Source organism: Cyanistes caeruleus, chromosome 23 (genome assembly GCF_971803275.1).
Source record: "Cyanistes caeruleus chromosome 23, bCyaCae1.hap1.1, whole genome shotgun sequence".
NCBI lineage: Eukaryota > Metazoa > Chordata > Aves > Passeriformes > Paridae > Cyanistes > Cyanistes caeruleus.
Window position 1 is genome coordinate 1291029 of NC_141723.1, and position 16844 is coordinate 1307872.

The following is a 16844-nucleotide window of genomic DNA, read 5'->3' on the forward strand; positions in this document are numbered from 1 at the left end:
TGCCACACCAAATAAATTCATTATGAAAATAAATTCATTTATCTACATGGCCAATATTTAAATGTCATTCAGGAAATTTGGGATTTATCACTCCCCTTCTCACTCCTGTGCTCACAACTGGGAGTACGTGAAGTTTCCTAACCCAGAAAATCAGTTCCTCCACCTATAAATGGATTTGCTATTTAACCCAAACCAGTCAGGAAGGGGAAAAAAACCCAATAAAGCTGAGACAAGGTGGGGTTTTGCCTCTTCAGGCTCCATCTCAGGAAGAATTTGGAGCGTTTCCGATCAAAGGCAGCCCCGCAGGGACCGCTCTGGGGGAGCAGCGGGAGCTGTTTCCCGGCTCAGCGCAGGGACGGCTCCCCAGGGACCCCGAGGCAGAGCTTTGAGCACAGCTTAGAGCCTCTTCCCCTCGCAAAAAGCCTTTCCCAGTGTGAGCTTTGGTCTGCGGCGCAGGAAACACGAGGGATATTTTGGGACCGGTCTTGTTCTCCTGCTGCCTTTCTTCTCTTGCCTCCTGCTGCTGCCTCGCTTGTTTTGATCTCTCTCCTCTCCCTCTCCCTTCATGTCTCTCATTTGGAGGGGAGATGCAGCTCCCTTTTCTCCTGCCGTGGCCACGTCCCAGTCTCCAAATCCAGGAGATGTGTGGCAGTTTGGATCATCCTCCCTAGGGCTTTGAAGGCCATAAAATCTCTGGGATGAATGAAGCAGGAAGGCCAAATATTCAGCACATCCCACCCCCCTCAGCACCCTCTGAATCCATTCACACATTCCCAAAATCTTTTGGCATCATTATTTACACAGTTGTTTCCAAGAACTTTGCAAAGTGGTCACAGAGCCCAAAGTGAAGATGTAAGAGAGAGAGGGCAGGGTGAGGTGGGATATTGGGGAGAAATTTCTCCCTGTGAGGATGAGGAGGCCCCAGCACAGAGCCCCCAGAGCAGCTGTGGCTGCCCCATCCCTGAAAGTGTCCAAGGCCAGGCTGGGTGGGGCTTGCAGCCCCCTGGAATAGTGGAAGGTGTCTCTGCCCATGGCAGGGGGTGGAATGGGATGAGCTTCAAGGTGTCTTCCACCCCAAACCATCCTGGGGCTCCACAATTACAGGGTTGCAGTAATTCTGGGTTAAGGATGAACTCTGACAGATAAACCCACTCCAAAAAGGGGCTTCAGTTCCATTCCCTTTGCCTCCCCACCACAGCTCAGGACAGAGGCAGAAGGTGTGGGGCCCATCCTGGTGCTGGGATCCTGCAGGAGCCCCAGGATCTCCTCAGCCACAGAGCTGGAGTGTCACCAGGACTGGAGCTGAGCTGTTTACTGGAGCAGTAATGAGATAATCAAAGAATCATTTAGGCTCCTCTGGAAGTGGATAAGTGCCCCTGGCAGGTTTTTCCTGCATCCATCCCACACGGATCTGCTCCAAGGGGCATCCCAAGCAGCCAGGGAGAGGAGGTGTAGAGCTGGTGTTGGGATTGAGGCACATTTTCCATCCCCAGAGTGAAAAAGGAAACTCCTGATGTCTTATCCATGTTCCTGACATGACATGTGCCATTTTCCCCATTCATTTCCACACATGGAATTTGCAGAGCAGTGCACAGCAGTGGGGAAACTGAGGCACAGAAAGGAAGGGAATTCCACCCAGCAGCCAAGCTGGAATAAAATCCCATTTCTCTCGGGTCTTGCTCCCAAGCTGTGACCCCCTCACCATCCAACTCACCCTCTTCCACCTTGTTTTTTCCAAGAGCCGGCCAAATCCCTGCTCCCAGGTAATGGCACAGCCCCTGCCAGGATTCCCCGCTCAGGGGGCTGGCAAGGAACATCTCCAGGCACATATGGCAGCCTGACTCCTCTGAGCACATTTTTAGGGCAAACTCTTCATCCCACTGCTCGCTCGCCTGAAAATAGAAAGCTGAATTTGGGATGAAATGCGTTGCTGTTGGCTGGGGAAGCGGCAGGCGGTTACAAAGGAGGGGCTGCCAAGAATATTTTACACCAAAAAAATAAAAAAAAAAAGACAGAAAAGCAAGAAAAAAGGGCTTTTTTTAAAAAAAGGAAAGAGGAGAAAATGTTGTTTATGATTTGGGCTTGGGAGGATCATTTTGGAAAAGCTGTTCCTTTGCAGAGAAATGCAGGAAAAAGGGGGATTTGGGACAGCAGTGGGTGATGTAAAGATGTGGCACATCCATACAGAAGAAGCAAAGGCATCTCCATGGTTTTACTTTTCTAGATTATTCCATGTTCACCTCATTTCCTCTCCAGATCACATCTTCTACCTTTGGGCATTCCCAAAGTCCTGGCCCTGGTGGCAGATGACCTCAGAGGGTGGCATGTCCCCCTTTGGGGCTGCCTTTGCTCAGCTGGGGCCCCACTGGAGTGGGCTCCCCGTGAGTCACTACAGCAGGACTGTGAGAGTATATTTAATACAAAATATGGAAATTCCCATTTCCATGGAGGATTTCGTGATATTTGTCAACGTTTCAATGAAATTCATGGCAAAAGCCGGGAATTTTCCGAAGCCGCGCAAGGAATGTCTGCCAAGAAAATTAATTTACTCTTGAGCAAAACTTCACATTTTCTCCAAACTTGGCTATTCTCACTCATTGTAAATGTGGTGGCAAAGCCTGTTCAGGGTAGAAACAAGGAAAACAGCAAAGCAGAGCTTGCCAAAGCTCATGGGAAGTCATCCATCCCAGCCCAGGGCTCAGGGTGCTTTGGCCTTGGGCACAGATATCCCTGGAAGTGAAGGGCATCCACCCTGCAGCTCCAATGTCCCAGTATTGTCCCAAGTCTTGGAGCTCCTGGAACCTTTCTGGGTAATTTGCCCCGCCTCAAGCACACAGCTGGGCACAACAGTGATCTAAAATATGCCTGCAAATGTGCCACAATGGCAGAGCTGGGCTGGGCTTTCTTCAGGCAGTGAAAAAAGAGCCAAGGAAGGGGAAAGAAAGGCTCTGCAAAAAGCCATTTGTCCCCTCGGCTTTATTCCGGCTGCAGAGCCGGAGCAGCTTGTAGCTCCAGAGAACTTTTAATAGAAATCTTCAGAAAGAAATGGGCTACAGCTGTTTGCCTTGATAAATATATTTTATGCTACATGCCTCAGCCGCCATCTGTTTGCTGATACGAGCATTTCTGCTCCGCGGCAGCTGAAGGGAAGGCATCAAAGGAATAGCAGGAGCTGGGATTCCTCACAGGTAGAGGGGAAGAGGTGAAGTGGCCCGTGCAATGGACTTATTCCAGTGGCTTCATCTGCCAGAGCAGGGCCAGGAACAGGAGGGCAGCGGGTTGGGGCTGGGTGGGGGGAGCTGGGGTTTCCAGGGAAGGTGGGAATTCTGCTGGTGTTATCCAAGGGGAAATGCTCTGTGCAACAACACAGGCCTGGGGCTCCAAGGAATTTAGATGAAAAAGGTATTGGGAAGGAATTCTTCCTTGTGAGGGTGGGCAGGCCCTGGCACAGGGTGCCCAGAGCAGCTGTGGCTGCTCCTGGATCCCTGGAAGTGTCACAGGCGAGGTTGGATGGGGCTTGGAGCAGCCTGGGATAGTGGAAGGTGTCCCTGCCCATGGCAGGGGTTGGAAGAGGATGATCTTCAAGGTCCATCTCCAGGCCAAACCATTCTGCCCCTGTCACAAATGGCTCTTTGGGCTCGTAGTTAAACCCTTGCCTTGCTGCCCTTGTGGAAGTTTCCTGTGGGAGAGCTGGGTTTGTTTTCCTGCTTCCCCCACTCCCCTCCTCACAGCAGCCCTGGCACCACTCTGATCATGGTAGGTGTGTAATAGCTGGTTGTCACTGCCACTCCGTGCCCAGGTGACGGGTGCCCTGGTCAGGACCAGGGTTATTATGATGATTATTGCTACCAGTGCTGTGATTATCAGATTATTTCATGGCCTGCATGGCTCAGCTGAGGTCAGGGTGCAGGAGATGCTGTAGGAGTGCATAAAAAGGGAGCCCCATGTCCACGGGGATTGTGATGAGGGAGCTGGGCAGACAAGCAGGCAGGGGTGAGGTGTCCTGGCTGGTCAGGAGAAGGGGAGCAGGAGATCAGGTTTAATTGGGTTATGCCCAATTCTGTCAGAGGTTGACATCACCCACAGGGTGAGGTTGGCAGGAAAACGTGGGTGCAAACACTGTCTGCAAGCAGAGATACTGTGGGTGACACGGGGACAGGGGCCTGAAGCACTCCAGGGTCACCTTCCGGGGCAATTATGGTCCCTTTATTATATTTATTACAGGAAAAGTGTCCTTCCCCTCAGCACTGCTTGTCTGTGCTGTTTGTCAGAGTGTGGCTCAGCACAGCCCGGCTGCAGGAGAAGGAGAAACCTCTCAGCCCCTGGGAGCCAAAATGTTGCCAGCACAGATCCCTAGAAAAGATCTCCTGGAGAAAATCCCCCTTTCCTAGGGGGCTCTGGAGGGTGTGATGCTGAGCATTTTGGGCCCAAATCCCCCCAGTTTGCCTCTGATGCCTCCATTACTTGTGGGCATGGAGAAAGCCCTGGGGCAGAGCGGGGCTGGCCGGGGGGAGCCACTCTGGGACACTGTCCCTCCTCGGTGTTCCCAGGGCTGGGGCACACCAGGACATGGGGAGCAGAGCAAGGAACAGCTCATCCATCTGTCCTCAGCATTCCTGTGCCAGCCTCCATCCTGCCACTGCCCTGCCCTGCAGCCACCCTGGGACTGTGCTGGTGCCTCATTTTGGGATGACCATGGGCTGGTAGAAGGGGAGAGGACCTCAGAGCCCCAGAGGAGCCTTGGACTGGCCATCCTCAGCAGGGCTCTGCTCTGAGCCTGTGGGAGAAGTCCCCCAGCACCATCTGGATCAGCCATACCCAGAGCCAGAGCAATTTGTGCCATGTCTGGGAAACGCTCCTTTTGTCCTGTCTTTTCTCCCTCTCCCCACTTCTATTCTTCCACCCAGAAAGCTTTAAGCATGAAGCACTTTAAAATTCAAGGGAATTCAGTACAATGCAGGAGGTTTTATTTTTTTTTTTTGTCTGTTCCTCCTCCTCCCTCATCTCCAGCATGTTTCATTCAGTATCTTCAGGCCCTTTGCTGGGGCAGATAAAGGCTGAGCAAAGCCCTTTTGCAGAATTGGGCATCCTGGTGGTTCAAGAAAATGCCACGGAGCAGAGAGGCAGAAATGGTGGCTGTTCCAGAGTGTGGGCTCTTCCCAGCTCCCAAATCAGGGCTGGAAAAACCTGGGGGTACCACAGGAAAAATGCCCCTTCCCTTTAGCATCACCCACTCTCCCTGCATCTCAGATCATCCATTTCTCTGGATTTCCTTGACCTCCTCCCTGTCTCAACCCATCAGTTCACACCAAACCAGGTCTGCAAGGGATGATTTGATCATTCAGCATCCCCCACGTGGGTCCCCAACCCATGGCCCATCCCGGTGTGACCCCTCCCTGCACCGCTGACCCAGGAGCTCCTGGCTGGAGCGAGGTGCTTTCATGTCAGCTCCCACTTATTGCTGTGAGTGATTCCTTTCAGCAGCGCCAGGCACTGAATCACTGGTCTGTGATCCTGTAAAATTAACATGGCCTGCTATAAATAACTGCTCCCTAATGGCCTGTCAGTCCAGGCCTCGTGGACAGGCTCAGCTCATGCAAGAGAAAGCTTTAACGACTGTAATAGAAATTAGATGAAACCCATCAAGGTTGGGCTTTCTCTGACCCATGCTAGGACAAAACCTGTCGTGCATCAGGGAAAAATTCCCCCTCCAGGACATGCCATGCCCTCTGTGTCCAGGAACACGCCCTGGAAGTGCAGCCAGTGGCTCTTTGTGCACTCAGGGTTTCCCCCTTCCATTCAGCCCCCGGGGTGGCTGCAGCACAGGGGGATGGGGGCGAGTGGCTGCTGGGTCTGGGATGCTCTGATACCCAGGGATGTGCAGTGGTATGCTCAGAACCAAACTTTTAGCCCCAACAGCTGGATATTGAGAAGGAAACACAAATTATTGTGGCTGATGGTGAAACAGAAGCTTGATTTTGCATTTGGGCCCAGCAAAGCGAGCAGCAGCACCTGCCACAAGGTGTTTGCCCTCCTCCAGAGTCCAAGGGAGTTTCAGCAGCTGCTGCTCCAGGATCAGAGCTCGGATGGGATTCCCTTGGCACACATCTCAGTTTTTGTTGTCGTGTTTCTTCTCCTCCCATACAGACCCCAAAGGCTCCCAGGCTCCCTGAGGCTGCAAATCCCACACATCCCTCATTGTACCCCTGGGAATGGGATAACAAATCCCCCCAGCACCTCATGTGCTGTTTGCACATGACAAAACACCACCTCTCTGGGGACTAAGGGGTGGCACAGGGCAAATTAAGAGATGCCAAAATGTCCCTGAAGTGCTGCTTTGCCCGCGCCACCAGCGAGCCTCGGGATGCACAAGGATGTTGGTAACAAGGTGGCTGGGAAGGGGGGATTGCTGTGAGCTTTGGGTTTGTTCCTAAAGGCCAGGAAAGAGGATGAGACAAGAAAATTGACTTTTTTTTTTTGGTCCTAATAGGCCCCAGGAATTTAGAGGCACGCAGAGACACCCAGAGAGATGCTTGGCTTTCATTACCCAGGAAGAGAGGCTGAAGGCTCAGCAGGGAGGCAAACAGGGAGATTGGAGTCATTACTGCAGAGTTCTGCAGCAAAAAGGCCTGGGAAACATTCCCTAACTCCCCCAGCCAGGCACCTGTTGTGTTCATGGAGAAACCAAGGCTTGGGAAGTTTGGGTTTCCAGTCCTCCAGGCCAAAAGCACAGGCAGAGGGGAGGTGTTGGGGAAGCAGAGCTTGGCAGCCTGGCCCCAGAAGGTTGATATTTAAGAGGAGATCCAAGTTTGTGTGGCTGCAGGTGAAATAAAGGGGTGGTTTGGGGTGTGGTCCCAGAAAAACAAGCAACAGCATCTTGTGGGAAGGGTTGGGTAAGCAAACAGCATCCAAAGAGCCATTTCATGCAGGCAGGGATGAGATGGAGATGGATCAGCCCAGCCCTCAACCTCAATCCAGGTGTTTGCTGCTCTTCCCCACATTCCCCTTCACACTAATCCTTGCTTATAAACCTTTCCAGCATGTGGCAATGAAATTCAGACTTTTGAGTATTTACTAATTGAGAAGATGGATGGCTCAGGGTGGGTTCTTTCCTATTAAACTTTTTCTGCCAAGCAATTTACTCTGTGTGACCAAGATTTTTATTCCACTTGGGCAGTTTTATCTGGTTTAAAACTTGCTATTAATATTTTTCACTGAAAAGATTAGATGGCAAAGAGAGGGCAAGTGTCTCCAAAAGTCACAAAGAGACACAAACCCTCAAAACAGAAAAAATAAAAGTAGCTTAGAGCTATCAGGGTGAGCTGTCTGGTTGGTCTACAACAAAGCATCATTTGAATTTAGCAGTTGCAGAAGAATTTGAAAGGGATTGGTTTTACATTCGCCACCAGAGACAATGTTTTTATTTCCAAATTGCCAGCAAACCCAAAAAATTTCATTTTCTTCTCTGCCTATTTGTAAGGGAATATTCACTGGGGTATTTGATAGCTGTAATTTACTTTCCAAGCTGTGTAATTAGCCACCTCAATCAAACAGCATCATTTCTATCTCTGCTCGAAGAATAAACTATTCCAGTGCACAACAAACGCCTTTGCCTCGATTTGAGCAAAGCCCAGGGACAGGCTGGAATTTCGCAGCCAACTTTTGCTTTCAGAGATGCTCACGCTTGTCATGGGCTCTGAAAGCTCTCTGGGAAAGAAGAGAGGAAAAAGTGGGGCTGGATATTGACTCCAGGCTCTTCCTGTGACACAGCCAGCCTGGAGAGGTGGCAGGAAGGATGTGGACACGTGTTGGGGAATGTTTGTTCCCAAAATTGAAGATGTTTGGGCTCAGGATTGGGAGATGGGGAAGGAGCTTCAGGGTTACCCTGAGGTTTGTCTTTTTACACCTGAAAGCACCAAAAGTAGTGCAGAACAATTTTTTTTTCTGTTTTTCAGTGGATAAAGTGACCCCTCTTTCCCCCCAAAGACACATTTCCCACGAAGGTGAGGAACTGGAAATCTCCAGCATCCCATTTCCCTCTCTTTGATGGGCTTGGAGTTGTCTTTTTTGTGGGTGTAAAACCCTGCTCAGCCTCACTGCTCCCAGAGCTGGGATTTCAGGCAGTGGCTGGGCTCAGGTACAGGTGCTGTGATCTGAGCCATCCTTGACCAGCCCCAGGGACTCCCGGGCTGTGAGCTGCAGTTACAACCTCCCCTAAAAACAGAGAGAGGAGAACCAGGGAAATTGCCTTGTAAAAACCACAAGGACTTTGGGCTTTCTTCTTTCCACTGGAGCTCTTAAATTCAAGGCTGGCTCTGGAGCCTGCGCAGCCCCGGCCTCGTTCCTGGCAGACTTGAGAGACAGAACTTTTCTTCCCTCTTCTCCTTAGCATAACAATCCCTTGTTAACATAATAAGATTAATTCTTGTGCTGCAATCAGGAAGCCACACTTTCACCGAGCCCTAAATAATATCGTTCCCTTGCCACGTTTATAAAGTAGCAGGGTTTTTTTTTTTTCCTTTCTTTTTATTTTTCTTTTTTTTCCCCCTTTGCATTGAAAAAAAAATGGAAATCTTGTAATCTTGAGATAAATATAACGGTGTGGAAGCTTCCCATTCTCCTCCAATCTGATTGCAGTGGCAGAAAAAGGACATGGGCCTAATTAAAGTGCCAATCAAGCAAAAATGGGATTCATTGTTTTTATACAAATGCTCCCTTTAACCCTTTGCAGCTCGTTCATAATTTTCTAATGCACCGGGTTTTAGCTCCTCAGCAAAAAAAAGTCCAAGCCAGGTTCCAGAGTGAGTCTGGGGGATGAAAAATCGCCAAAAATTTTATTAAAAAGCATAACTGGTGATGAGGACAGTGTCCAGCAGCCTCAGCACATCCTTCCCCATCACATTTTCCTGCTGCCAGCTCCTCTCCCGCAGCCACAGGAGGAGCTGTGGAGCTCTTGCCTTCCCTCCAAAGTCCCTGTTGAGCTGGGAAAGTTCCGTGGGACCTGGAAAACACCTGGATCAGATGTTAATTCTCAGCAAGCACTAATGCAGTCCAGTGTTTATGGTGCTCAGACATGCAAACAACACCCTAAGCCAGAGTTTTAGTAGCTTTCCAGTGGATTGGGACAATCTGCCCAGATCTGAATATCACCAACCACCTCGGGCCAGCTGGTGGAGGGTGAAACCTGGCCCAAATTCTCCTGTAACACCAGCAAGACACTGAGACAATCCCCAAGCACATCTGGGCACATCTGGGCAGTGAAAGAGGAGCTGGGAATTTCGAGGCTGGCTGGTGCTCCCTGTGTCTGTTCACAGCAGGGAGCTCTCGCACGGTGGCAATTCTCTCTTGATCCCAGGAAATATCTTGTGAAGCTTCTCCCCAGGGTTTGGGAGCCGTCCCTCTCCACCAGCAGCTTCTCAGCAGTGCCCCATTAATCCCAATTTCCAGAAGCAGAGGGAGCACACCCAGCCCATCCGTGCACAACATTCCAGCAGGTCCAGCTCGGCTGCTTTAACCTTGTGTGGCAGCGGCCCTGACAGCGGAGAGGGGAAGCAGCAGAATGCAAAGCACAGCATTAAAATAACTTTGCATTAAAAGACCTGCATGAAAGGCAGCCAAAAAGCCTCCAGGGAATGGCCTGGGGACTGATCTGGGTGAAGTTAGGAAGGACCTAACAAGAACCACGTCAGTGATGGGGTTTGGCCACCTCTGTGCCTTTGATCCATCAGGGTCCCCAGCCTGGCAGGGATGGCCTAAGGCTGTGAGCAGAGCAAGTGGGTGTGGGAAGCATGGCAGGAATTCATAGATCTTGGAATATTCTGAGCTGGAGGGACTCACAGGGACCACCCAGTGCATCCCCTGGCTCTGCACAGACACCCCCAAATCCCACCCTGGCCATCCCTGGAGCTCTGTCCAAAGGCTCCTGGAGCTCTGGCAGCCTCGGGGCTGTGCCCATTCCCTGGGGAGCCTGGGCAGTGCCAGCACCTCTGGGGGAAGAACCTTTCCCTAAATCCAGCCTGAGCCTGCCCTGGCCCAGCTCCTGTCCCTGTCCCAGAGCAGAGATGGGAGCTGCCCCTCGGGAGGAGCCGCAGCCCCGCTGAGCTCTGCCCACATCTCCTCTGCTCCAGCTGAACCAACCAAGTGCCCTCAGCTGCTCCTCCTGTGGCCCCTCCAGGCCCTTCCCCATCCCCATGTCCCTCCTTTGGATGCTTTTTTAACAGCTTTTGATCTTTCTTATATTGTGCCCCCGGCACTGGAGGTGAGGCTGCCCCAGCCCAGAGCAGAGCAGGACAATCCCTCCCTGACCCAGGCAGGGCTGATGTCCCCAGGACTCGGTGGCCTTTGTGCTGCCAGGCCACTGGTGACTCGTGTCCAACCTGCCCTCACCAGAACTGCCAGGGCTCTTCCCATGGTGCTGCTGTCCAGCTCCCATTTCCAGTGTGTCCCTGCACCCAGCTTTGCTCCAGGGGGATTTGAGAAGGCCCTGTGTGTTCACTCCAGCCCCCAGGGCCCTGTGTGTTCACTCCAGGGCCCTGTGTGTTCACTCCAGGGCCTGTGTGTTCACTCCAGCCCCCAGGGCCCTGTGTGTTCACTCCAGCCCCCAGGGCCCCGTGTGTTCACTCCAGGGCCCCGTGTGTTCACTCCAGGGCCCCGTGTGTTCACTCCAGGGCCCCGTGTGTTCACTCCAGGGCCTGTGTGTTCACTCCAGGGCCCTGTGTGTTCACTCCAGGGCCCCGTGTGTTCACTCCAGGGCCCCGTGTGTTCACTCCAGGGCCCCGTGTGTTCACTCCAGGGCCCCGTGTGTTCACTCCAGGGCCCTGTGTGTTCACTCCAGGGCCCCGTGTGTTCACTCCAGCCCCCAGGGCCCTGTGTGTTCACTCCAGGGCCCTGTGTGTTCACTCCAGGGCCCTGTGTGTTCACTCCAGCCCCCAGGGCATGGCTGGCAGCAGTGGTGCAGCAGGAGAGCTCCTGATCCCATCCCTGCTCCTGACACCCAGCTCCAGCCCCCCCAGCTGCTGCTCCCCTCAGACAAAGGGGGTGCCAGACTGCCATAGGAACCTCTCCCCACCTGAACCCACAATGTCATCAGAGTTCTTTTCTTTTTTGTTTTTAACCCTCCAGGCTGCTCCCTCGGCTCCCGGTTGTTCCCAGGCCCTGCCCATATTGCTCCCAGAGCCGCTGTACGAGAGCTTTATCGAGTGCCACAGGCTGAGGGGCTTTGGCAGCTCTCCACACAGCCGGGAGGAACAGGAGACAAGAAGAGAACAGAGCCCAGGCTCTCCCCACGGATCTGCTTCCCTGGCCTTCCCTGGGTTGTTTTCAAAGAGGATCCGGTGGGAGGTGTGGAAAGGGACTGGCACTTCTTGGCTGGGGTTGCTCTGGAAAGGGAGGCAGTGCCAGAGCAGGAACACTCAAACTCCTCTCATGTCCTGGGCAGAGCGGCAGGCAGAATTCGGGAATCTGGGAAGGCAGCTGCCTTCACTCTTGTAGGCAAAAGCAGTGATAGCTGTGTCTACCCGGGGCCAAGCAAAAATATTTTCTTTTTCTCCATTTTCTGTCCCCTCCAAGGGCATCCCAGGAAGGTGGCACCTCCTGGGAGATCAGCCTCCTGCCCCAATGTCCCTGGTTTGCTGGTAGGAAAAACACATCCCCAAACATCCCCCAAAACCTCACCCTGGCTTTGCTGCACTCTGCCATCCCAAGGATATCCTTGGCATCTCCACCACCTCTCAGCCCCAAAACTGCAGGTCCTGCAGTGTGGGACAAGGGCTGTGCCTCACTCGTATTATTTGGAGGGACAGCTGCTCCTTCCTGCATTCCTTTATCCAAGATTTTGCTTCCTAAGCAGGAATCAGCCCACGCTTGGAAGCGTTTGTGCTGCAAACAGGTGACAAAGGGCAGCGGTGCTCTGCAGAGGGGAAACTGAGGCACAAGGGATGCGCTTCCTTAAACTCACAGGGGAAGCTCTGAAGCAGGAGCAGGGAAAACCTCCAAGTCCCTGTTCCATGTTTTTTTCCAGAAGGACTCTGCAGAGCTTTCACTTGTCATGTGTATTTTTAAATGACAAGGAAAAGATTTTCTAAACCAGGGAAACGTGATTATTTTCCCCTCTCTCTCTCTTCCAGGTGCTTGGCTTAGCGTTGTAATACCACAAGAATGAAATCCATCTGAGTTGCTGTTGTCCTGCTGCTTAAAACCCCATTTTCTGTCAATATTGCTTCATTTTGATCAAGCTGCTTACATGTTTTATATTATTCTCTTTTTTTTCCCCCCTCCATTTTGCTGCTGCATTTCAGAACATTTTGTTTTTTTCCCGGTAAATACTTCTCAGTAAATAGCCTGGAAGTAAGAGAGGTAAAGGCATGAGAAAGTCTGGGCTTTCATTGCCGTGGTGTTTCATATCTATTACGCTTGTCAACGTGGAATACTGGAAAAAGAAAGGGGAATTTACCTGTTTTATCCCCACTGACATTCAGAAGGAAGGGAGAGCTTGAGTATCTGCTCTTTCCAGCTTCCGGAATTGCTCTTTGCCTTTAGATACTGCCCAGGGCAGGTGTGTGACCCCCCAAACCCATGGGAGCCCTGGCCACAGCCCCTCCACACCCAGGTCTGGGCACAGGGGGTGCAAAGGGGCCCCACGTGGGGTTTCCAGCTGGGGCAGAGCCACCCAGCACCAGCTTAATATTCCTCCCCAAAGGCTGTTCCCCACAGCTCCCTGATTTTCTCAGCTTTTTAATTGGAATGATTCATTTCCTTCCACAACACAGAGCAGATTTAAATGAGATATCCGAGAGGAGCAGCTAATAATCAGTTTGCACTCGATTTGCTCTCCTGAATCAGGTGGAGGGGAGCTGATCTTGCAGGACACTGCTCAGGCTGCAGCAAGCCAAAATTATGTCAGAAAGCTGATTTTTTTTTTACATGCCTGGTCCTCTAAATCAAATTTGACTACCAATGTAGTCGAAACCACAGAGGTAATCAGTTAATAAAACTTCGTACTTACCTGCTACTTCCACTCAAGGATTTAAAGCCCTTTGCAAAGGTCAGTATTGCAATGATGAGAATTTTCCAGCTGAAATGTTTTCACTGGGAAAGAGAAAGAAGAAGAAGGAAAAAAAAAAAGGAGAGAAAAATATTCATGATTCCTGGAAGTTAAAAATTCTGCTGTTTTGGATGCAGGCAAGGAATAATATTTTTCGTGAAAGGAAAAGAAGAAATTGCCATGCAAATGTTAATGGTGTTTTGAAGCTTCACAGGAAAGCCTGACTTGTGTAGCAGCCTTAATATACATTAGTACCCCTCGTCTGCAAGCAAACAACATTTTGCAGAATAAACTGAAACACAACAGGGAGAGCCTTGGAATTATTTAGAAATCTAATTCCCGCTGAAATCAGGCACTGAGCAATTTATTCCACGCACATTTAAATCAGTGCTGCTGCCAGAAAAGATCCACCAAAAAATGCACCACCTGTAAACTGCCAGGCATGGGGACACCACTGTGATTGTGGCCAGGGCCAGAATCCCTGCCAGGGCTGCAGGTGATGTCCTGGTGGAAAATGCATTCCAGGAGTCCCTTAGAGTGGAAAAATGAAGGAATAGGACAGTTCTAAGCAGTCAGCCCCACCTTTACACCTCTTTCTCCCAGGGACACAAGCAGGCAGGGATAGGCAAACCAGCACACGTGGACAAACCCAAATAAGCTTGATTTCCTTAGGGATGCAAGCTAAAAATAATAATAAAAGCTCTTTATTTGCAGGGTGACTCCTCTTGTGCTGAGAGCAGAGCCTGCGTGCAGTGCTTGAGTTTCAATCAATAAAACTCAGCTCAGTGCTGCTCCTAAGCCAGGTTTAACCACCTGGCACCAGTTTAGCTTGTTAGCACGAGTGGAGTTTGGGAAGTTGTCCTTTTTTAGCCAGACCAGGGCTGGTAGCCATGGTTTAGCCATGGTCCCACCAAGGTAAGCAGGAAGCCCCAGAACAACAGGGAGAGCTGTGCAGCCTTTTTCTCAAACTCACCTTGCAGTAATTAGAGTCCATAGCTGTAATTACTTTCTCAGTTTGGTTTAATAATTGCCTCAGCCAGCCCCACATGCCCCTCAGACTGGTGATGAGGGAGGCTCTGCCATCAGTAGCCACACAAAGTGTAGTGGGGTAAGCAATGATTTCATTACTTGGGTTTGATTTTTGGGCACCTCTGCTCCGGCCCCAAACTCCTGCTGGGTGAAAATGAAATTAAAGGTTAAAAAAAATAAAAACAAAAAACCAAAAGGATAAAAATGGTGATTAAAGGAGAGAAAAGGCCCTTTTGTCCCTTACCCCAGTCCTGATAAATGACAGAAGTGCTTGCACAGGGTCCCCCCTCTTACAAACAAAACTTTATTGGGGAGGGGGGGTGGTATTTTTATCTTTTAGTCTCAGCTCCAATATATGTTTTTATAGGGGTGTGAAGAGCTGCTGCTCCTCTCCTGCAGGAAATGAGGGTGCAGTTCTGGGGGGTCTTCCAGAGCCCCCCTATCTCCAGCTCCCTCTGGAAGTGTGGGAGGTTGTTGGATATAATTTATGTCCGGGGGGCCGGAGGGGGGAACGAAGACACACACACATTGTCCCCCGTCATTTCCCGGGATTTTGGGAGTATTCCCCTCTATTTCAGGGTGAGGCTCTGGCTGCCCCCCTGTCCTTTCGGGCTGTCCCGCAGGGAGGTAAGGAGGGCTCCAGGGGTGCTGAGTGCCCCCCACACCTTAAATTGAGAGGGGGGCGGGCAGAGCCGCGCAGGTGTTCGTGCTCCTGCTTTAGGAGCCTCGCTGGGGCGGCGGCAGCGCCGGGAGGGGGCCGAGCATCCTTTTCCTCCCGCACACCTGAGGCAGGAGCAGCCCCAACCCCGGCCGGACCCCCCATCCCATTCCCCACCCTGCCCCCGCCCGGGCGCGCAGAGCTTTGGGGAGGGGGCGATGCACGAATGTTCCTCCCCGCGCTGAGCCGGCTGCGCGCAAGTTACTCCCCCTTTCCCCGGCACTTTGCCTCCCTCCCCTTCCCCCCCCGCTCCAAAAGCCGGGCTGCGCCGCCGAGGCTCCGCCAGTGAAGGCAGCGCTGCCGGGGGAGGAGCTGGGGGGGCGGCGATGGAGCGGAGCCGGCGGGCGGCGGCCTGAAGCCCCCGCCGGCAGCGGCAGCGGAGCCCCGAGCCCGAGCCCACCCTGAGGAATGAGCGCTTTCCAGGCAGACCTCCTCCTCCTCCTGCTCGGCTGCCTCCTGCTCAGCCACGGTAGGACCCCGCACTTTCCGAGCGGGAGGAGCCGGGGGGGGTCCCCGGCTCGGGGTGGGGTGCGGGTCTTGCGAGGGGAGAAGGGTGCGGAGGAGAGAGGGAGGATTGCAGAGTTTTCCCTGCATCCCCGCCGAGGCAGCTTACCTTTCTTTCCCTTAAAAATAAGGGAAAAAAAAAAAAAATCTTTAGTATGCAAATGAGTGTTTTCTGTTCCAGCTCGGTTAATTGGATCGTGTTCGTGTGTAAACACGGCTTGGCTGAGCAACAGCCCCCCCGCTCCCCATCGCCCCCATCGCCGCCCGGTGCTTCCCCCGGTGCAGGAGGGCGATGGATGCTCGGCTCGGTGGCGGCGGAGGAGCCGCTCGGGCTGGCGGTAGCGTCTCCAGCCGGGGACAGGAGCCTGCGGCCGTGGAGCCGGGGAAAGGAGCGATTTGCGCCGGGTGGGTGCGAGGAAGGAGAGTTCTCGCAATGCAGCCGGCCCGGGGGAGGTGGGCACCCCGCGGGGGTGTCCCCAGCCCACCTCCCTACAGCGCCGGAGCGAGGGCAGGAGCGTGGGAACCCGCAGGAATTCACCCCGCAACTTAACAACCTGCTCGATTCCCACGCAAAAAAAAAAAAAAAATTAAAATAAAAAAATAAAGAAGGATTTGGGAAGGGAGTGCGTTTTGGGAAGCCGTATCTGCCGTGCTGCTGTGTGCCTGCTCCCTGGACTGTCTGTCACCTGTGGAGGACGCTGAGGCAGCCGGACCCCGGCTTCGCCTCTGTGCTGCTCATCCCCTCCCAACGCCGGTGTCAAATCCCATCTGTGTCACGCCGCCGCTGTCCCCACGCCAGCTTTTGTGAGGGTACGGCTTGGGGATGCTTGGGGAAAAAAAGAAAAAAGGGATAAAAAAACCCCAAACCCACGCAGCTAGTCCATCTGTTGATTAAATGAAGGATAAAACTTTTGAAGAGAGTAGTGCTTCTCCACGGGCAGCTGGTTTTTCGCTCAGCCAGACATTAGTGCTGAGCATCCCCCACCGTACGCTGGGTTTCACCCTATTCCCCGAGCAGGGACGCCGTGTTTGTGCTGTCTGTGCTCCTGGTTATCCTTCCCTCTTTTCCTGGGCTCGGATGTGATGTTGGGCTCCTACACTGTCCTCTCTTCCCCTTTTCTCTTCCCCTCACTCTCTGCTTGTACTAATATTCCTTCGGGGAGGAAGCTGTGTTTGCATTTGCCTTTGCTGCTGCACAGAAGAGCCCCACTGTGTCCTCCGTGTGGGTTTCTGGCTGAACAAGCCCCAACTCTCCCCGCTCCAGCAGGGCAGCACCGGGGCCGGCCACAGCAGCGGTTTGGAAGCTGCTCCCGGCCTTCCCGCATCCCTCCCTGCTCCCACGGCTCCTGTCACTCCCTGCAGGTCAAATGGCAATTTGCTAGAAGTTTGTCTGAGGGATCCAGCCGGGATTTGTTGCGTTTTTCCCCTGCTCCTTCCTTTTGCAGCCATGATTTTAATGTGGGTTAATGCACTTTTTAATAGCGCTCGCGTTGGGAAGCCACGGCGGCTCCTCGGCTCTGCTGCCTGAGCTCAGCTCATTTCCAGCAGGAT

At 52.5% G+C, this 16844-nt stretch overlaps 1 protein-coding gene and 1 long non-coding RNA gene across 6 annotated transcripts in view; one reads left to right on the forward strand and one right to left on the reverse strand.

Moving 5' to 3' along the window:
- Positions 1-8802: 8802 nt before the first annotated feature.
- LOC111939403 (uncharacterized) lies at positions 8803-14879 on the reverse strand. Of its 3 annotated transcripts, none has more exons than XR_015278882.1 (5): positions 14316-14879; positions 14016-14212; positions 13004-13086; positions 10684-12339; positions 10155-10591 (listed from the first exon to the last, which is right to left on the reverse strand). It is a non-coding gene; the product is annotated as an uncharacterized LOC111939403 (long non-coding RNA). The 3 variants fall into 3 exon arrangements; XR_015278883.1 differs by having other exon boundaries at positions 14016-14215; positions 14316-14722; XR_002869264.2 differs by lacking the exon at positions 14316-14879 and having other exon boundaries at positions 8803-10532; positions 10704-12339; positions 13625-14018.
- A 218-nt stretch (positions 14880-15097) lies between these two features.
- KIRREL3 (kirre like nephrin family adhesion molecule 3) overlaps positions 15098-16844 on the forward strand; it is a 351687-nt gene continuing 349940 nt past the window's right edge. For 2 of the 3 annotated variants that reach the window (XM_086861161.1, XM_086861163.1), the window contains exon 1: positions 15098-15258. In XM_086861161.1, coding sequence (XP_086717287.1) covers positions 15198-15258 — 61 coding nt within the window. In that variant the 5' untranslated portion in view covers positions 15098-15197. The remainder of the gene's footprint in view (positions 15259-16844) is intronic. The other variant, XM_086861164.1, reaches the window with a different exon arrangement.